The sequence below is a fragment of the Plectropomus leopardus genome, chromosome 8, assembly GCF_026936395.1.
Source record: "Plectropomus leopardus strain MGB_pleo_1.0 chromosome 8, ASM2693639v1, whole genome shotgun sequence".
Taxonomy (NCBI): domain Eukaryota; kingdom Metazoa; phylum Chordata; class Actinopteri; order Perciformes; family Serranidae; genus Plectropomus; species Plectropomus leopardus.
The window spans coordinates 10,948,593-10,969,868 of NC_142183.1; the positions used below are offsets into that span (position 1 = coordinate 10,948,593).

General features: G+C 40.0%; 2 protein-coding genes across 3 annotated transcripts in view; both read left to right on the forward strand.

Moving 5' to 3' along the window:
- Nucleotides 1-6,334, forward strand: part of stag3 (STAG3 cohesin complex component) — a 32,071-nt gene extending 25,737 nt beyond the window's left edge. Inside the window, exons 26-32 of one of the 2 annotated variants that reach the window (XM_042493602.2) lie at nt 429-562; nt 1,272-1,394; nt 1,919-2,097; nt 2,871-3,060; nt 4,133-4,234; nt 4,342-4,435; nt 5,469-6,333. In XM_042493602.2, coding sequence (XP_042349536.2) covers nt 429-562; nt 1,272-1,394; nt 1,919-2,097; nt 2,871-3,060; nt 4,133-4,234; nt 4,342-4,435; nt 5,469-5,519 — 873 coding nt within the window. In that variant the 3' untranslated portion in view covers nt 5,520-6,333. Of the gene's footprint in view, nt 1-428; nt 563-1,271; nt 1,395-1,918; nt 2,098-2,870; nt 3,061-4,132; nt 4,235-4,341; nt 4,436-5,468 lie in introns of both variants that reach the window. The other variant, XM_088080879.1, reaches the window with a different exon arrangement.
- A 799-nt stretch (nt 6,335-7,133) lies between these two features.
- Nucleotides 7,134-20,774, forward strand: mcm7 (minichromosome maintenance complex component 7). The gene is made up of 15 exons (XM_042493957.2): nt 7,134-7,377; nt 10,737-10,816; nt 11,349-11,513; nt 11,969-12,093; nt 12,204-12,384; nt 12,478-12,615; nt 12,733-12,882; nt 13,064-13,178; nt 14,628-14,759; nt 15,046-15,129; nt 15,594-15,805; nt 15,899-16,164; nt 16,253-16,421; nt 18,599-18,708; nt 20,148-20,774. The coding sequence occupies exons 1-15, from the start codon at nt 7,347-7,349 to the stop codon at nt 20,371-20,373; spliced, it is 2,184 nt and encodes a 727-aa protein (XP_042349891.2). The 5' UTR covers nt 7,134-7,346; the 3' UTR covers nt 20,374-20,774.
- The last annotated feature ends 502 nt before the right edge of the window (nt 20,775-21,276 follow it).

The window sequence follows — 21,276 nt, forward strand, 5'->3', positions numbered from 1 at the left end:
TTGAAATAAGCCTTAAATTTTTAAAATGTATCTTTTATTTTTAAAAAGCATTATCTGTAGACACATTGAATGAGTGTTTGATAAACTTACAAACAGGCCATTTTAATATTTTAAAGTTGCTTTGCTGCATTTATAACGTTGTGTCATCTATCAGCCTGAGGTTCACGCTCATGTGCATCCGCAAATGTTTAAAAATGGGAATGGGAACTCCTTTATGATTAACATTTGACAGATGGCCAATTTCAGAACATTAGATAAAAGTCCCACAAATATATTATATTGTTAGTCTGAGCCAATTAAATTCAGCACTTGAATTGCTACAAAATATTTGTATTAACCAGTGAAGTGGAGTCTCATATCACCTATAAAACTGTTTGAATGCCTTGTGTGCAACATGTTTATGTAACGTCACGTTTGTGTGTGTTCAGCTGTTCTCAGAGATGCTTATGGAGAACCACAGCAGGCAGGATCTGAGGGAGATCAGAGACTTGGCTAAGAGGCTTGCCATGAGCTTTGGCATCGATCTGCACCAAGTCCGCAAACCTCTTGTGGCCCTGCACATGTAAATAACACACACGATCTGACAAACAAACACAGATCAGCCCTGTCAGGCCTTTGATTTTACTGTTTGACTTTCTTACAGCTGTGAGGGAAGTTTCCGCCACTTAGAGGAAATTTAAGCTCAGTGACTGTGAAATAAAACCAAATACTTTTTCTGCTGCATGATCATCAGCTGAGACTGTGTGATCCATCATCACACTTGTAGAAGACTTGCAGATTAAACTTTGAATTGCATTTTTATACTGTAGTTTTTCATTCTGTGTTATATATTCAGGATTCCCATGGTCATGGAAAACCTGGAAAATGCACGGAATTTCACAATCACATTTTCCAGGCCTGGAAAACTCATGGAATTAGTAAAAATAATTAAGTTTTGGAAAAGTAATTTCTGTAATTAAATTGTCACAGTAATCTTTTGTGGATAACTGTTGTTAAAATAACTGCATATTTATTTTCTGTAGCAGTCGACATGATGCAGCTCTAATATGCGTCAGTGTGAAATTGTGTTTGAATAGAGCTTTAATGTGATATGTTTACAAAACGGCAAAGGCAAATTTAGCAAGAAGAAAAATAATTATGGCTCCTTGAAAAGTCATGGAAACGTTTTAGAATTTTGTCCATAAAAATGTGTGGGAGCCCTGTATTTATTTTTTAAGAAGCATTTGTGCTGTATTATGGGGTTTTTTGTTTTGTTGTTTTTTTGCTTTTAGGGACGGTGTGCGCTTTGCATTTAAGGACCCACAGGAGGGAGAAGAGCAGCACACAAACGTGGCCTTCCTGGAGATCCTCAGCGAGTTCAGTTTCAAGCTGCTGCAACAGGACCGCGCCCAGCTGTGAGAACTAAAACTCATCCACGCAAACATCACTCAAATGTGGCCACACACTTTCTGTCCCTCTCAGTAACCTTAATGCTAACGGCACAAATACCAGTGGTCATACCGTCTCCCTGAACTGAATCCAGAGCTGGGGTTTCAGAGGATTTCATTGCTCCTTGTTACATCTCAGTACATTTGCTTGCATCATTCCAGGATCATTGCAAAGCAAAACATTTTTTCACTTCAAAGAGGAAAGTTAGATTTTCTTGTCCAGTGGCAACAAGCTAATGGTACGAGTATCTTCTCACTCGGACTAAAAACTGTGGGCTTCAACTGGCTAAATCAATATTTGTGTATATAATAATATTTCCAAACAGAAAATAATGCTCTCATTCTTTAAATGTTACTTTGCTTTATTGTAACAGTTTGAAAATGTTTCATCATCAATTCCAGAAACCTGAAAAAGCCGAACCACCAAAGCTTAACAAAGGTTTTTTCGGTCTTTGTCCTCTTCTCTCTGTCACTCCGTTGTCCCCTCCCAGGGCTGCATTTCTGAAATCAGAGTGTCCCGGTGCTGCCCTCTCCTGTCCGTCAGTCAGAATGTATCAGCGCTCCTTGCTGGTCCGCTCCTCCTCTAAAGCCAGAGCACAGGAGGAGGGAGGTGAAGCTGCGGCCTCATATAATACACCTGCGGCTAAACGCAGGAGGACCACTGCTCAGAGTAAGATGGACACGCATGCTACTCCAAAAAGTGTGTACATGGTTACACAACATAGTGAAGGGCATGTTATGCAGGAATTGTCAGTTACTGTTTGTGCATACGCTCTCCAGTGAAAGTGAAAATGAACCCCAGGAGCATTATATGACAGGATCAAAAAAATTAGGGGAAAATAATCAGAAATTTGTATATAAATCTAATCATTCTGTAGATTTATTGTACAAAATACGACCCTAATGTGACCCTAGGATCCTCATTCAGTGGTTGTCCTTTTATGGAGCACAAATTTCTTGTGTTTTAGTTGAATTATTATATTTTTTCTATTTTTTTAGCACTTTTTTAAGGTCTTTTTTTTTGTTTTTTTACTTTTGTTGCTTAATTTCAGGTAATTTTCTTGTTATTTTTTGTAAACTTCTCGCTAATGTTTTGTTAAGTTGCTCCTTGCCTTCTTCCTCTCGTGCCTTTGAAGGGTATCGGGCCCTTTGTTCAGGTTGCAAAGGTTTATTAGGGATCTCACAGTATATTATTATTTATGTGGTATTTTGATAGCATTATATACATAGAGATTACTCCATAGCATGTAATGCTAGAGAGGGAGTTACCATAGTTAGGGAACTGGTCCAAAATCGTTACCAGTTTTCTGTTTGTTAACAAACCAAGTGGCTTTTTTGAATCCACTTTAATCTGCAGGACCAGCTGACTTTGTGACTAAATCTTCTCTGTAGTTTGTAAAACACATAAAATGTACTTCTGTAGTCGACTTGTGTCTCTTCCAGGTTCGGTGGCCAGCACGGTCAGAGGGTCGTGGCTGGACAGCAGCAGCATCCACAGCAACACGCCAGTCCTCACCTCCACTGTCCAGAGGCAGCCCGCCAAGCAGCTCGCCCCCAGGAAACCCACAGCCGCAGAGGCTGATATCGGCAGCGGCTTAACTGAGCTGGAGTCAGAAGATGAGTTTTCCTCAGGGTAAATTTTATCATCAGCACGTCTGCAGTATCTACCATCTCTATTTCAGAGCTTCAGATTTTGCTGCCAATCACCTGTCAAATGCTGGAAATTGCCAAAGTCTGATTACTTTCTGTTTGTCTACCAGCCTGAAGTCAACGGCTGGTTTGTTTGGAAATAACCAGCCGCTGTGGTCAGCAGAGGAAAAAGTTTATTCCTCTGAACACGTTTCAGCTGCAGAAACCTTGTGACTTCATTTGATTGATTTGATTTTTTTCTGTTGTTGAAACAAAGTTTTATTCGCATGTTTAAATAGAGATAGATAACAATACAACAGATAGAGTAGGTAGATAGATATTATATATATATATATATATATATATATATCCTTAAATAGTTTTTAAAGGAATTGAATTAATAAATCTACAAATAAGGCCTTAATTGGTTTTAAAATGTCTTAAATTAATCTTTCAAATGTCTTAAATATGCAAGGACATGGAGAGTAGGATTTTATTAATCCTGTTTTTCTGATTTTGTATTGTAAAACCTCAAAATAACATGCCACTTTAAAGTAGTAATGTTATGATTTACTGAATTCCTCTTGCTTAACACCAAAATGTCATGTTTTATATTACAGCAAATATTCAGGCAAATTTATCCCTAATTCTAAGTAGCATACTGATGTCCGTTTATGTTTTTTTATTTGTTTATTTTCCAATTTTGTTTTGTACAGTAGGTCTTAAATTTTATTGAGTGGCATTTAAAAAGTTTTCAGTCTCACTCTTCTTAATCTGGTTTCCTGATTGTGATTACATGTCCACATAAATACAAAACAATCAGCACTTTCAAAAGCATTTTCCAAATATCTGTTTTAGTGGAGTATAACTGTTTGGATGCGGATGAGAGGCCAAACTTAGAGGAAAATAGCCGTTTTCAATCCGTATTTGAGTAGAAAAGGCTTTAAGAAGTTCAGCTGTAGGAACCCGGATAGATGGAGAGAAGGAAGGTTCACAGGTACTTTTGCTATTTTACCAGTAATATTATGAGACAAAGACTTCGTGGCTGCTAAATGTTACCTGCTTCTGTTCACCAGCTCTCCGGTGAGAAAAGTGAAGCCCACCGCTCGAAATCAGCTCCCCTCCAGTCAGTCCGGCCCCGCTGTGGATCAGCAGGACCTGGACTCCCACCTCACCTTGTAAGACTGATCCAAGAGGAGAAACTGAATTGTTAGGAAATAGTTTGTCTAATTTCTTGATTATCAGGTTTGCATAATTACATTAGAATAAACTGTTTTCTCTGCAGACTTTCTCTGATCGAAGACGGAGACGCAGGAAGAGAGGAGCCTGAGATTGAGGATTATGAAAGCGACTCTGAACATGAATCTGCATATACACTGGTAAAAAAAAAAATCTTGACACATGTTGGTTATACCATTTCACAACAAAATACTCATTTACATCAGGTATGCTGCACTTACGACTGATAAGCCAGCTTCATATCAGTTGGGTATTTATGGCATTCTCCCAATTTCATGTAATCCATTTAAGTAGCAGCTTATAATACACTTTTGTGCTACTATTTTGTACTAGAACAGGAGCAGCCTGGAGCCCTGGAGACACGCAGGTCTTTTGTCTCTATTGGCTCCCTGTGGCTTTGACTCAAAATCACATGGAAATACATAATTGTCAATTTTTGACATTTGTATTTATCATAAGTGTAGTCCTAAAGAAAGTCTTTTCAAATTGTAAAAAAAACACATAGCTAAAGCATCTAATACTTTTTTTTAACGTTTTGAAAAATGTTCACCTGCCTAGCTCCTTTTCCTCTCAATTTTGCCAAACCTCAATAGCAGTTGCTGGTCTTGAGTTTCACTCACAAGGCTAGGAATGAATTTAAAATTCAAAAGAATAAGCATCTCGGAGGAAAATGGAGAATTAAATAGTGCACCGATAGATTTGTTGACTCTCACCACCAACACTTTAAAGATTAATTAGCAAATAATTATAAATTGTCAGCTGCAGAGTTGATACCTTGTGGTAAAATATGTTTATGAATGCTGGTTTAGACCCATTATTTATTCTGATAAGCTGTGTTGGCGTAAGGCTCGTGTATGTTTTGCAGCTCCAGGAGGAGTTCCAGTATTATTTTAGGTGAGAAATGTCTATTGATTGTAACTGAGTTACAACTGAATTAATACCTGTGAATGCAAATAATATTTATAATTTTTTCATATACAAATACAGTGTTTGTGGAGCTGTGTAACAGATTTGTACATTCTGAGCAATTGTAGAACCACTTAAGTATAATTTATAAGTATGCAATTTTTATGTTTTCTTTGCTTGACTTCAATATTTTTAATCAAAAAGAGTAAATATAGATTACTGGCTGCATTCCTGGCAAACTTTCTTCATCCTGTTTTTGTTCTGCAGCCCTCCACACGTCACACCTCCGCCAGCATCCTTGATGAGCTCTTTGACTGAGGGCACAGTGACCTGCATCGCCTGCAGAACAACATTTACGTTTCAAAAATGTCTTCAACACTGCTGCGTTTCCAGTGGTTTCAGTACATCTGAGTGTATTAATGTTCCTCTAAATGATCCCTCGCTGAGTTCACCGATCAGATCTATATTAATTTTGTTGGAGGGGAAGACAAAGGCAAAAATTATTATTATGAATACAAGCATGGGGACAATAGTTTTTGCAATTCACTTTTACGACTGTTTATGTTTCAAACACAAAATGTTGAATAGAAAAGAAGTTCAGTTAGATCCCTGAAGGCTGGCAGCGCGCTGAAAGTCTCTGCTGTGTTCCACATTTTGAATCTTCACTGTTGTAAATTACACTTTTTTGTGTAACACTTGTTAATTATTTGTTAATTAAAAGATGTTTAATTGAGCAAATACTACTGAAAGTGTCGTTAATAACATCACAAGAAAGGATGTCAATGAGTGGGAGTGGGAGTAATGCACACACTCTCAGGGCAATTTAGAAAATGCACATCCTGTAAATTATTAGTAAATTTAGGGCAGAAAAAGCTAGTAACCAATACAGTTCATGCTCCTGATGTCCTTTCTTTCCTTCTTATGATTAAATGAATGTTCCAGATGATAATAAATTGCTGGGAAATTGAAAAAAATGGGTAAAAGGAGAAGATCCACACACTCATTCTGTGAAAAAATCTTTTTAATGCAAGCTTTTGGTCGATTGCACAAGTTGAGTGTGCAGATGCCTTTTTTCTGCTTTAGTTTTTTGCTCCATAGCTCCAGCAGCCCAGCTAAGTTTGTATTTCTGGTGAGCTGTTTTTTAAAGATAAAAGTGTTAATATATTCTGAATAAATATGATGTGGAATATCTGTAAATAAAGTGTAAAATGTGTATTATTACTTTGTTATAAATTTAGATTTAAACAAAAGGTAGCTGACAAAACAGCACACATTCACAGTCTACTGCTCACATTCATTGGAAATTAACATTTTAAAACGTATTACTTTATTAAAACTCATCTTAAGTCATTTTGAGATCAATAATGCTTGCTATACAAGAATCCAAATACTGCACATTAGATTTATAACAGTCAAAAAAAATTAAAAAGGTCATTACATTTTCAATAATTAATTTTACTGCTACTACAAAATACTGTATTTTGCCACAGTCTAGTAACAATGTCTTAAAATATGAGGCACAGTAAAGTGTATTGCTGTGCAGAAGAGCATAGCAATCCTTTATTTTCTTTCCATAAAGTGTTTTTTTTAACTTATTTGTAAAGGATTATTTGTGTTAAATCCGCCTACATGGCCATTATATCTAAGAGTCAGAAAACTGTAGCCTATATTTTCATAAAGTGTTAACTATAATTAGTCTATCGTGTATACTGTGAAATACCTTAGTTTTAACGAGATTATTTGATAATAACTTGTTTATGTCATTCGCACTACAGTCCACAGTGCCTGAGTTCACTGTGGGGTCACTATGCTGTATGAAATCCAATCATCGCTTTTCGCGCCAATACTGACTAACAGAGCGGAAGTTTGTCAGGTCACGTGACGCGCCATCGCCCGCAATTTTCGCGCCACCACGAAAGCCCGCCTCTCCCAGTGGAACGAGGCAACGTGATTGGCTGTCGCGGACGTCAGACTCGCGCCACTTCTTGTACCGCGACCAGGGGGAGAGCTGTAAGCTGCAAGTGAATGAACGCTGGTCTCCGGTGATAGTAAACCGAATAAACCGTGAATTTGAACCGTCTTTTTGGTTCTTTTGTGCGTTTTTGGATTTCGAAAGCAAGTTATCTCGCGCGAGGGTCTGCAGTTATGTCTCGTAAGGATTACGCGGCAGAGAAAGGTAATGGTTTAACTTTCACAATAACAGCATGGGAGCAACAGGTTGGCCCAAGTGACTCAACTAGCTAAGGCTGTTTTATGAAATGCTGTTAGAAAATGTTGGCTAGCGAACTTTTATCGTAGTTTGCATTTGAATTAAGACACCTTAGAGTAATTCTTGTGTTGTAACGCTGCAAAATAATCACTCATCTACTTGTTGCCTCGTTTTTCCCTTTACACTCTCGTATGCTCACGACTACAGCCCATCCACTTATGCATATTAATGTGTATTTTTATCGAATAGTCGAATAATGCTGTTTCATGTGATTCCGATGTACAATTTGAAGTTGCACACAGTCTTTCTGAGCGTTACCTAACGTTAGCTTGTTAGTAACTGGTTAAAGTTTGTGAGCTTGTGACTGCTCGGTGACCCGGATGGAGCCGTTTAAACAAAGGAGCAGGCGCCACAGTGTGTAAGCACATGTTCAACAATAACCAACACTCAGTTAATGCAGACGGAGCGGAAATTATTAGTTACAAGTTTGTTGTTGTGTTGACATCGTGTGCTCCTCTTTGCTTGTTGCGGTTTTTTAAATGCGTAACTTTACCATATCAAGTCATAAAATACGCGTTAAATCGACTGAACAATCAAGTTAGCGTTACGTGGATATAAACGGATTTTAAATAAGTTAGATCAACATGGCGGATTTGACGTTAGGTAACAAACGCTACGTTATGAAGGGGAATTATCTAGATTATAAACTTTATTGCTCCTTTCTCGGCGATAAAACGGCACAATACACGCAAACGCTAAGAAATAAATAACGTCTTTAAGGTGCACGTTGGCTTTCTGCACTGTTTTAACTAATCGATATTCTCAAAGACTTGTTTCAGGGTTTTAAGTGACTTTTAACAAATACAGTCTTCCACAAACTGCTGCTAACTTCCCCAACAGACGTTACGTTAGCAGGCCAACACTTAGGGACTGTTCTCTACTTGTCAGAGGAGGGGGTGGCTGAGGTGTGACTGTTTTTGTTTTTTTTATTCCCCATAAAACTACAAATATCTTACCTTAAGCCTCTCTAAGTGACTGAGAAATGCATGACCATAAATCATTAGATTTTAAATTGTACCCTTTGATGTTTGAAAGTTGAAAGCTGAGGATGAAATCTTGGATTTGATAAAATCCTCCGTTTCTAACTCTCGTTGTACATGCTTAACAGTGCAAGTGGTTTATTAGTATTATTTGCTAGAATTTAAATGTTTCATAGGTGATTTTGATAAATATCACTTCTTTGAGCTCAGATTTTGCTATGGTCCTTTTACAGCTTTGTTGCACATGATGTGTCCAAGGACTGCCGGAAATTAGAAATCTAACATTAATTTCAGTATTTACAGCTTTAATGATACATGGTGTAATCATGGCCCCGTTCAAAGAAAATGTTCCTTCAAACCCATGTGTGTGTAAATACAATATAAAACCATTTTAATTTGTTTGCCTTTTGTCTCAGCCGAAAAGAAATATAAGTCCCTCTCCAGTGAAGAAAAAGTAATTTGACATGCATCTTCACTGTTTGCACTACACCCACTCCTTTAAACAAAGAGCAGGGCTCTTTAAATGGCTGTATTTTGCATTTATTTAACTGCCTATTTAAAAGATGTGGGTTTGGGAGGCACATTTCATTTAAAAATCTGAAAATGTAAAAGCAGAAATTCTTTTGTGTACAATTCTTATCCACATAAAAAACCTTTAAAGGTGGAAATTCCCTTTATTATGTGTTTCCTTTTAAAATGTTGCCTTTTTGACGAATTAACCAGCATGCACGATAAGAGTGAAAAACCAAATGCTTTTTTAAAAAAAAAAAAAAACTCCAATATTTCACATTTAACTTTCAAATATCAAACGGTAAATTTTTAAAACAATTATTTTATAGCATGTATTTTCCCTAAGTTACTTTGGGAGACTCACTGAGAAAAATGTAGCCTCGAGGAGGGTCAGAAATAAATTTTTAAAAAAGTCCCACCAGCCGCCCTCTTCCTTGATAAATACAGAACAGTCCCTTACTGCTAGCATTGTGGAAGCTAGCAGTAGTTACTTAAGGATTAGTGGAGGAGTATCATTGTTTTAGGGCGCTTAAAAATGCCTGAAACAACTGTTATAATTTAACTGGCCCTTGATTAGTTAAGAGTGTTATTTGTTTGGTAACATTTGCTTATATTCCAACAGTTAATGCGAACAAGCTAGAGCCTTTAACCAAAGAATAACGCTGCGTTTTTGATAAATACAGAACAGTCCCTAGCACAAACATTACAATTACGTGACGAATCACCTCTCCGTTTTAGTAAATGTATTAACGCTATTTTATATGGCTCAATAACAGTGTTTTTGTGAATTATTTCTCGTTTAACTTCAAACCTGAAACTTAACAAAAGGCCATCGTCCAATCTGTGAATGCGACAGCTGCATCACACAGACGGGTACAAGTTCGTGTACCAACGGTCGGAAACCGCCATCGTTTAAACATTAAATCGGCGACTTCTTACAGCCTAATGATTATATTAAAAACAATAGCTAATATCGAGGATGATGCTTCTGCTCAACACAACGCAGCTGACCTACGGTGACGTTAGAAGATGGCTGGTCACGGTTTGAAAACAACAGCCAGGACTATTTTGCAGAGCGGAGGGGGGTCGCGGAGGGATACTCCAGTGACGAGGCACAAAAGCCATGTGCTGCTTTGTTTACAAAAACATCCTCGAACAGAGAAATAATAAACGCGAGCTGCGCATTTTCTGCCACAGCGACAAAGTAAGTGGAGTATTTTAATTACCGCGCTAAGACTAGTTTGGTTTTTTGTGAGGTGGAATTAAATATAGTTAGTAGTTGTGGCTCTTTCGTGAAGTGAGGGATATTTTCTCTCCCAAAAAAAATGGACACTGAACTGAGCGCGCCTGTTGTTGTATTTACATTCTCACCCCGGAGCTATCTGCTGCGTAATGTCGGTTATTTTTACTCTAAAACTGTGATAGGAGACACACTCGAGTGGCATTTGTTTCCTGTAGTGCAGCAGTGGCAGTTTGTGCTCCAGTGTAGTGACTCATCGAGATTACAGGATGCCATGTTACTCAACAAAGGGGGTCGTCGCAGGACAACAAATTAGCTCCCAGTTTGTAGGCCCAGTGGTGGTGGTGTTCATCAGGCTTTTAAACTCAGAAAGCCGCTTTAATATCAAAAACAAATGCAAAGATAACATCACTAAACTGTCATTTCTTTGTGAGACCATGCAGGGAACAAACAATCTCCACCCAGTGTTTGCTGGATGTGGCCTGTGTTGTTGTGCTGTGAGTAAAGCTGGAGGTGTTTTTGTTTTGTTTTTGCAGACAAATGCAAAAGGTTCCTGCAGGAGTTTTACACGGAGGATGACAATGGGAAGAAGGTGTTTAAATATGGAGCTCAACTTGTAAGTATACTAAACAAATAATAAATGGGTTTAGCTTTCAGAAGTGGGTGTTTTTTTTAGCCTTGGCTGTGAGTGTTGTTAGTGCTGATCCAAGTCAATTATAAAAAGAAGTTGTTTCTCCTCTTGACCAGAAATGTGGCTTTTTTCTTTTGGACATGCATCTCTACCAAAGCCTTGCAGACTGTTGACTGTTTGGTTTGTGTACAACTAATCAACTAATGACAGAACATAGAAGTGATCTTAAAAATACAGAAAGCCAGGTGTTGCAGATTAAAAGAACTAATTGTGAAACATTTTCGGCGTGCTGTATACATGTCCAATGAATGCTTTTAAAACCAGAATAATGTCAGAAAATCCCACGTCTTTATCAGAAATGGTTAATTTGTAAAAAAAAAAAAAAAAAAAGGCTTAATTTGGAATATCCAAACAAAACATGCAGGATATTGACATGTTCAGAATATCAGTGTGCTGTAAATGTAGTAGATGTCCTGTTAATTAAATGGCTTGTCTAAATACTCTGTTGTGTGTTCAGGTGGCGCTGGCTCACAGAGAGCAGGTGTCTTTCTTTGTGGAGCTGGATGACGTGGCCGAGGAATACCCCGAGCTGGTTGAAAGTGTCTGCGAGAATGCCAAGCGCTACACGGACCTGTTCGCCGACGCTGTCCATGAGCTGCTGCCAGAGTACAAAGAAAGAGACGTGAGTGTGCATGCACAGTTGATCCTGTAGGACAGCGAGTCGTCTTATGGTCCCTATCGTTGGCCAGATATGACCCGACGACCATTTTTGTAATTCATAATGAAAATGAATTGATTCACACTGGGGTTTTTTGTAATTTGAATATAAATTAGTTGCCAGAGTGCATTCAGAAACCTCAAAATACAGATTGTGTATCAAAAAAAAGTATGTAGGGAGGATCCTCCTATCAGGAGTCTGAGCTACTTATTTAATATGATTGTTTTTTTTGGTTGACTGGCCCCTGACCCTCAGTCATTTAGCAAAAGTTGCAAGATGAGAATCCCTGCTGTAGGATTCATAAATAAAGTTGAGACATTTTGATCAGCTGCAGTAAATTGAAATCACAGTATCTGACAGTCAGATTCATGTTCAAATGTTTGTTTATTAAAATACAAAACTGCTTTTGTTAAATTCAGATTGTGGCCAAGGATTCTTTGGACGTGTACATTGAGCACAGGCTAATGATGGAGCAGAGGGGTCGCGACCCCGCAGACACCCGAGACCCTCGTAACCAATACCCACCTGAGCTCATGAGGAGATTGTAAGTTGGGTCAGATTCAGAGTTTAATCACAGTTGTTCTGCTGCAGCAGATCTTGCACATGTATTTATGTTTGAATACCTTTTTCATCACCGTCATCTTCCTTCCACAGCGAGCTGTACTTTAAGTCTCCCACCACCGCTAAACCCAAAGTGGTGCGTGACGTGCGGGCGGACAGCATCGGGCATCTGGTGGCAGTACGAGGTATAGTGACTCGAGCCACTGAGGTCAAACCGATGATGGCTGTGGCTACGTACACGTGTGACCAGTGTGGTGCCGAGACCTATCAACCAGTGAGATATTTGTTTTATTCCTGTAATTAATTACATCCTGTGACAATACACGCATTTATCAGATGTTCCTCATGAAGACTTTTTGTCCCTCAGATCCAGTCCCCCACCTTCATGCCCCTCATCATGTGTCCCAGTCAAGAGTGTGTCACCAACAAATCCGGAGGCCGACTCTACCTGCAGACCAGAGGCTCCAAATTTGTCAAGTTCCAGGAGCTGCGTATTCAGGAACATGTGAGGAACAATGAAATGCTCTCTTACTGCCGCCTTAGATTGGCTCCGTGAATTGTATTGTTGTCGTAAATTAAGCAAGTTTCCATTTTCATGAGTTTTATTCGTGTCGTCTCACAGAGCGACCAGGTGCCAGTCGGAAATATTCCAAGGAGCATGTCGATTTACGCCCGTGGAGAAAACACGCGTATTGCTCAGCCAGGAGACCACGTTGCCATCACCGGAGTCTTCCTCCCTCTGCTGCGCACAGGATTCAAACAGGCTACTCAGGTGTGTGTGTGTGTGTGTGTGTGTGTGTGTGTGTGTGTGTGTGTGTGTGTGTGTGTGTGTGTGTGTGTGTGTGTGTGGCTTTTAAGCTGAATTTATAATTTGTCTGGTTTACATCAGCTCTGTGATTCTAAAGTTCTTTCTTTCCTGACTTTTTTTATTTTTTTTTTCATGGTTATTTCAGGGTCTTCTGTCAGAAACGTACATGGAGGCTCATAGCATCACACTCATGAACAAGACGGAGGACGATGAGCTCGGCAATGAGGATCTGTCCGAGGACGAGCTGCGCAGCATCACAGGTTGGATCCCGAGGAACACTAACGCATTTTTATTTTAAAACTTAAACATCTTCATACACAACCATTTTAGCGGAGTTTCAGAAATAATTCTCCGCTAACACGCCCAACTCATGACAGGACATTGAAAATGTTGCTGTAAACAGAAAACTCTGCAGTTGGTTGCGTTGTAAAAGAAAATACTTTTTCATGTCTGTTAATTTCTTTGCGTTGACAGATGAAGAGGTAGAAGTGTTAATTTAAGTAACACATCAGTTTAAGGTGGTCAAGGCAACAGAAAGCAGATTGGGAGTTGTTACAAAGCAAATATGGTGATATATTATTTATTTAGCCTTTATTTAAAATGGATTGTCCCATTGAGATCAAAGATCTCTTACTAAAAGAATAGCCAAGAATAGCAGAAATACAGCAACTAAAATTCACATAAAAGCACAAAGATCTGAATAAATAATAATAAGATGAAACAGTTGCACGTAGACAGCCTGCACTCAGTACGTTTCCATGATGTAAACTCATTCAAGGTCAGCATGATGCATAAAAAATTCTGCAGATTGTTCTTGCTGCAGGTGCAGAGAACCAATAAGCATTTGTTCCAAATTTAGTTTTGACTTTGGGCACAACAAGACACAAAAAGTCCTGCGAGCAGAGATGATAGTTTTCCACATCAGGGTGGCTGAGCATTATTCGATGCAGGAGGAAGCCGCGGGAAAAGAGTACCCACACTAGAAGTCCCAAATCACTAAATGTCCAGCATCAGAGGCATATACGAAAGTCTGAACACTTAACCAAAAAGAGCTCCAGGCTTTGGTGTTTAAATAACGCTTTAGACACAGTCTCTTTTCTTTAGGTGTACGTGTGTGTGTGTGTGTGTGTGTATATATATTTATTTGTATAAGTGTGGACAGTTTTATTCTCTATAGCTATTAAGCTCTGTTGATCATTGTCCTTATGGTATTTAGAGTATGCTGCTTTTTAATATGCTTTGACCTCATCTCCATTATTATTGTCCTCTAAGGAATATGGACTTTACCTTCTCCAAAAAAGTTTAATAGATTGGTTAAATATTTATATTATATATCAACTGTATGTTATATAACTATATATTTTATTTGTTTCTTTTTTCTCTCCATGGTTTAAGTTGGTACCACTGTCACTGTTATCTGGGCTGATATGCGCTGTGTTATTTGATATGTTCGAGTGTTTGCAGAGGTTTGCACTGAGCGGTGGTGTGAACAGGTTGTCTGGTGGCCTCAGCAGGTCTCTCTTTGCGTGTGCCTGCTCCTCCACCAGCTGATGTCCATCTGACTTGTTCAAATGTCGCATTGAGAAACACTCGGCGTAAACGTAGCAATATTTAAACGCCGTAAAACATAAATGTATGTGTGTGGATGTAGCCCGTGTTGACGGCGCTGATGTGTTTACTAACTAAAGTGATTGTATTGTCTGTTGCAGAGGAAGGATTTTATGAGAAACTAGCCGGCTCGATTGCACCAGAGATCTACGGACACGAAGACGTGAAGAAGGCTCTGCTGCTGCTGCTGGTTGGAGGAGTGGAACAAGCTCCTAAAGGCATGAAGATCAGAGGTGAGCTCCGAGTCCAGACGCTTAATCTCTTACTCAACTATAGAGGGAGGATTCAGGCCGTTTATTTCAGAGATCAATAAAGTTTTGTCCCATCAGTAAATCATAAACCAACAGTACATAAAGATTAATTGCATCCTTTGGAATATACTTTGTTGTCAAGAATATTCATATCAGATTATTTGTAGAGCACATTTAAAACAGCTGAAGTTTTGTGCATATAATCAAGTCCTGTCTCCTATCAATATATTTGGAGCGTGTTTCATTTTCTTATGAATTTCGTGTTAAGGAAACATAAACATCTGCCTGATGGGAGACCCAGGAGTCGCCAAGTCCCAGCTGCTCTCCTACATCGACCGTCTGGCTCCCCGAAGTGAGTACAGTCCTGTTTGTTTGAGTAAAAGTCCTGGATCTGGTTTAATATTTTATCCGGCGAGGCGTTTTCTCTCCATTAAGGTTCACGCGGTGAAATATTAACTTTGGATGCGATCTTGTATCAAGAGCAGAGTTACGGCTGTTTTTATGCCAGATGTTAGACGCTGTAGTTTTACCTACTTTGTATCATTCCAGTGAGTACTTTTATTTTTTTACTTTACTTTTTCACACCATTAAAAACAGAAAACGGGTCAAAAAGAAAATGGAGAGGTTAGAAACCCAAATGGGCGTATAGAAATTTAAAACATGACAAAAAGATCGAAAATTCTGAGTGCGTGCAAACAAAAGATTAACAGTCATCTGAGTGTCTTCGGGACTGTATGCAGTTTAAAAACAAAATGAAGGCGGCTGTCATTTCGTCGTGGTCTGCTCACTTCCCCTCGCCCCCTCTCCGCTCTCCAGGCCAGTACACAACAGGTCGCGGCTCGTCTGGCGTCGGTCTGACTGCGGCGGTGATGCGCGACCCTCTGACCGGAGAAATGACCCTGGAAGGTGGAGCCTTGGTGCTGGCTGACCTGGGCATCTGCTGCATTGACGAGTTTGACAAGATGGCAGACGCTGATCGCACAGCCATCCACGAGGTGATGGAGCAGCAGACCATCTCCATCGCTAAGGTAAAAAAAAAACACACACTTGTGGCTTAATTAGTGTCAGCATTAAAACCTAATGATGTCTAAACTCAACTAATGTGTTCTGCCTCTCTCCAGGCCGGCATCATGACCTCCCTCAATGCCCGCTGCTCTATTCTAGCAGCCGCCAACCCCGCCTACGGCCGCTACAATCCCCGAAAGAGCATCGAGCAGAACATCCAGCTGCCAGCCGCTCTGCTCTCCCGTTTCGACCTCCTCTGGCTGATCCAGGACAAGCCCGACGCCGACGCCGATCTGCGTCTGGCCCAGCACATCACCTACGTCCACCAGCACTGCCGCCAGCCGCCGACTCACTTCACCCCCATCGACATGAAGCTGATGAGGTAACGCTGATCTGCATTACATCACAAAACATCAAAGCTACAAATGTACTTCATAACGCCGAGCTAACAAAAATCCGAATCCATTCAGGCGTTACATCGCCGTGTGTAAGAAGCGGCAGCCTGTGGTGCCCGAGGCGCTGGCAGATTACATCACCGCCGCTTACGTGGAGATGAGGAAAGAGGCCCGAGTCAGCAAAGACACCACCTTCACCTCTGCCCGTACCCTCCTCTCCATCCTCCGTCTGTCCACGGCCCTGGTGAGAGCTACAACTGTGCTCTACTGAGCTGACTGAAAATGCAACTCAAAATGTTAATATTTTATGATTTTAAACATTGTCGAGTCCTTTCTGGTACCATTACATTTAAAAGGAGCCAAATATCAGGGTTCCTGTGCATCCAGGAGAACTGGAACAACCATAGACCAGTTTTCCAGTTATGGAATAGAAAGAAATACTAAAATGTTTTGTAAAATTATTTAAACATTTTCCTTTTTTCCTTTAGCTGAGGATTAATTATCAGAGTACCAGAGTAAAGAGCAAAGTTTTATTCAGGATCTCATACCAATGTTCAAATGTTTTTTAAGGACAGGGGTGTTTTGAAGAGGCTGCTCTCGGTTATGTTGTGAAAAATGAAAACACCCCCAGATTGCATTAAATAGCACATGCAGGTTAGATGACAAAACAACAGAAGTGGCTGATACTCCCAGTAATGTTAAACTGGTTGGAAGGTTTATTTTGGTATTAAACAGGCAGTTATCCAACTTTAATATTTTCAAAATAGTCATTTTACACAAAAAAGGCTTTTAGTAATTGTAAAGCATGTCATCCAAAAAATAACAAAAAATTTGTTTTCATTCCTTTAAGGTTCATAATAACCAATAATAATAGCGTAAAACCATACACCATGATAGTAAGATAAAGTAAACGCAGTGAAGGGCTGTGCATCTGCAGGTGTTTACTGTATCTCATGATCACTCGGTCATAATGTGTAAGCACGTATGAGATGATGTCAGAAAAGTTCCCGTCTTTTAAAATACTCTGAGAGTGGGAACGCTGAACAGAAACACTGGGGTTAATGTTTTGATGAAGGTATTAATGGAGTTGTTTAAAGTGATTACCGTCTGCGTGCGTCTTCATCAACAGTCCAGCGTGTGATAAAGTGCTTACAGTGCAGGTAGTGATGATAACCTTGCCTACTGCAGTGTGAGCACTTCTTTCCCACGCTGGACAAACGATCTCCCGTCTGCAAAACACCTGAGATATAATCATCACTTCTCATCATGACTCAGCACACCACATAAATGTATACATGCCCTCATAACGGTGTGTTTTGTTATCTGCTTTCTGAAAAGACATCTGTTTATTTATTTTAACTTCCTTTTTTGTTTGCGGTGATGAAAAAAAACAAGTGAAGGCAAGTGCAGGGACTTATAAACAGACAAAAGAAATGATGAAAAGTGACACCGAGACATAAAATAAAGGCGCAGACAGAGTAGAAGAGAAAACAGAATTAAACAAAAACAAATGAAATTAAAAAGAGGATAAAACAAGTGTTCAGTGTGACAGGTTCAGGACAAGAGGCAAAAAAATATATATTCTTAGCAGAAACTGTATACAGATGTGTGTGTGCGTGTCAGTGGTTGTGAGATACATCTACACACATACACACACACAAACAGATGAATTATCCACACACAGGTTCACATACACCTTGTATACATTCATAAGGCATCTAAAGACAAGTTTATTTCCTGACTCAAGTGTTTTACGGTGATCTGGTTTCAGCCTCTGGGTGTCAAAAGTGCTGTTTGTGCAGGTAGCAGTCATCCACCTACTGCAAAACCAGCACTTCAGGCACACAGGTTGGCGATGTGCTGCACACAGACGTCCACAAGGGGGCGAGCTGCAACCGTCCCGTGTGAAAGAAAGCGCTTGAGTTGTAAATAATTAAGAACGAATTAATTGCACCATGTGGTCTGAACTGTGCTTGTTGAGCTGCTACAGATGGACGCTCATCATGAGTGAGCTGCAGAGAAGAGTTCGTCTGCTCCTGCTCAGCTTTGCAGGGTGGGCAGTCAGCCTGTGTGCGTTAGGAGCAGCTGTGCAAACCCATGCAAAACTGACCATGGCCAGAGCCGACATCAGTGTGTTCTGCGTTTAAAAAAAAGGATTCGAAAAGCGTTCTCTTTTTATCATGTTGTTTGTTTTCATTTCAACCTGTAGAGAGACTAGCTGGTGTTGAGAGGCGGAGACTTGGGCAATTGCCGGCCATCCCAGAGGGCATTGCACTTGTCTCGGTCTGACAGTGCCGGCACAGCGCAGCCTTCGCAACGAAGACAAATCTGCTGTCAAACTAAATTCCCACTTTGATACACATTTACTTCATCTTCCATCTCAATCACAATCCACTCTTTTTTTCTGTCGCCTCTCTGCAGGCTCGCCTCCGCATGATGGAGACCGTGGAGAAGGAAGACGTCAACGAGGCGATGAGACTGATGGAGATGTCGAAGGATTCGCTACAAGCCGACAAGTCCAACGCCACAAGGTCAGCGTTAACACTTTCTTAATGGTGGCGTTCGTTTAACCGCGGCCTTTACGTAACATTAGTGACCGGATGTCGTCCGACCCAGAAGCCCCTTTTATGAGTTCCTCGTTTGCCCGTAACAGTAGCTGCGTGTCCTGGAGGAAGCTGTTAAACGTCTCTGGGTTTTTATGGAGCTTTCTTCACACGGAAGCATGTTCACTGAGGCAGACCTGTGGCGTGTTCACGCCCCCAACACACACTGCTGTCTGTGCTTCAAAACGCCCCGAAGGCTTTTTACAGCCGTGTGAGAGGGAGAAAAGACGGCTTCTTCTTCTGTTAGGACTTTACATCATTTTTTCCTCATTCAAGGAATCGTTTGCTTTTTATATGCAGGTTTTGTTGCTGAAAGTTGAATAATAAGATTTAAATCACATCATTTCTTATCGAGATTTAAGGTGAAGGCAGATAGTTATCTTCTAACCGTCAGATATTTGACTAAAATCATGAGAGTTTAGCCTCTTTTTGTCCGCGCTCTCGTGATCTTGACCTTTTTGGTTGTAACTTGGTCATAAGACTCAGTCCCAGCTGTCTGAAGTCCGTCTACTCCTCACGACATTTAGACAAAATCAAACATGTTTAATGTTGTACTCTTGCTGTATGCAAATACTGAAGTTCGATGACGTAAATGTCAACAAACTAATTGGCGCACTTTCTCCAGCACCAAACAGGAAGCAGTAAATTGGGTAGACAGTAAACATGGAGGGGCCAAATCATGAAACGGTCTCCGTCCTCCTGTTGTGTGGAAAAATAAGGAAACTGGTGGAGCTGTGGAGAGAACAAGACTCTGTCTTTAGTTTGATGTGTATCTAACTCACCAAAAAGCTTTATTTTTGAAATGATTCCCTTTCATAGCCAGTCTCCTCCTGCTCTGACGGCGCAGCTAACTAACAGCGTAGCAAGTTGAGACAACAAAATCCAAAATCTAAAATTCGTGCACAAATTCACTTTCTCTGTATGAAATATATCAATGCCAAATTAACAACACTGTCGACATATGTTGACTTTCAACTCGTTTTTCTAGTGTTTTTTTTTTTTCAAACATGTAAGAAATTGCTCAAGTGATATTTGTTAAAGGGAGTCTGATGTTATATTTTCCAAAAATATTCTCCCAAAGAATGTAGCTGTAGTAGTACATTGTGATAGTAATTAAAATAGTAAGTAATAATAATAGAATTGTAATTAAATCTCTACAAAAACAAAAATATAAAAATGTCAGTTTTCGGTTTCAGGGAGGTAAAGAGTATCTTAAAGTGTCTCTTTTAACAATGATACTCACATTTTCCTGCCTCTGTTTTAAGACATTTAATTGACCTTCAACCCAAAATCAATGTTACAAAAGGCAATAAAGCTTTTTCCGAGGTCTTCAAGTCTCAGCTGAACTCTTAATTCTCTCTGTGCAGGACTCAGCGCCCGGCCGACGTCATCTTCTCTCTGGTGCGTGAGCTCTCCGCGGAGGGCGTGGCCGGCCGCGGTGGAGCTGGTGGGGTGGTTCGCATGGCCGAAGCAGAGCAGCGCTGCGTCTCCCGTGGCTTCACCCCCGCCCAGTTCCAGGAGGCGTTGGAGGAGTACGAGGAGCTGAACGTGTGGCAGGTGAACCAGGCTCGCACCCGAATCACCTTTGTCTGAAGAAAGCGGGGACACTTTGGTGCATGTTGTGTTTCAGCCACCTGAGGGGTTTCATACGGACTTGCACACGGGCTCTGCTGTTTTCCTGCTCTGGTATTTTGTAGCAAAAGTCGAGCTGAATCTGGACACTTTTTAAGCATGACTACACTGCAAGACTCCCCGCTGCTGGAGACCTATAGCTTTTTTTATATCAAGCTTCCTGTTCACCAGTTAAACTCCTGTAAATATGTACGTCAGAATTTAGGATTGTGAAGCAGTTTAAAGCTTAAAGCTTCTAGTTTCTTTGACACAAAGTATTTCTGTATATTTTTTACGCTGTGATGCTAAATTAGGCCAAGTAAATTAACGTTGAGCCTTGTATTGTGACATATAGTTATAATAAATTGATGGTTCAATAATAACTCTGCTTTATGTGGATGATTTGGCGTCAGTGTGAGAATGAAATGAAGGTTAAAGTGCCTCAATCACGCCTGAACACCTGGTTTACCGGAGCAGCTTTTTTGACATAATTGCTGCTTTCAGTAAAACATGCTCGTAAAACCTGTGTACATAGAGGGTTACAACTAACAATTATTTTAATTATTGTTTAGTCTATAAAATTTTGAAACTTCAACAGTTTCCTAGAGCCGAGGGCTACAGCCTCAAAAACCGTTTAGTTTAGGAATGCAAAGATAATGTCATGTTTAATTCGAGGGTTATGTGTCCTTGTATTAATCATTTAGTCTTTACAAAAGTAAAAAATTGTTATTAAATGTGCATTAGAAGTTTCAAAACTACAAGTTTTCAGCTTCAGTTAGGTTGTTTTGGCCGACAGACGCTTTAAAACCCAAAGGCGTTCGGTTTCCTGTCACATGAGACAAAGAAAAGCTGGAAATCTTAACAGTTAAGAGGCTGGAAATATGA

Coding starts and splice junctions, on each gene's coding strand:
- mcm7 (XM_042493957.2), top strand. CDS start 7,347: ATGTCTCGTAAGGATTACGCGGCAGAGAAAG. Junction 12,616..12,732: donor AGCTGCGTATTCAGGAACAT/GTGAGGAACAAT, acceptor GTCGTCTCACAG/AGCGACCAGGTGCCAGTCGG. Junction 18,709..20,147: donor GACAAGTCCAACGCCACAAG/GTCAGCGTTAAC, acceptor CTCTCTGTGCAG/GACTCAGCGCCCGGCCGACG.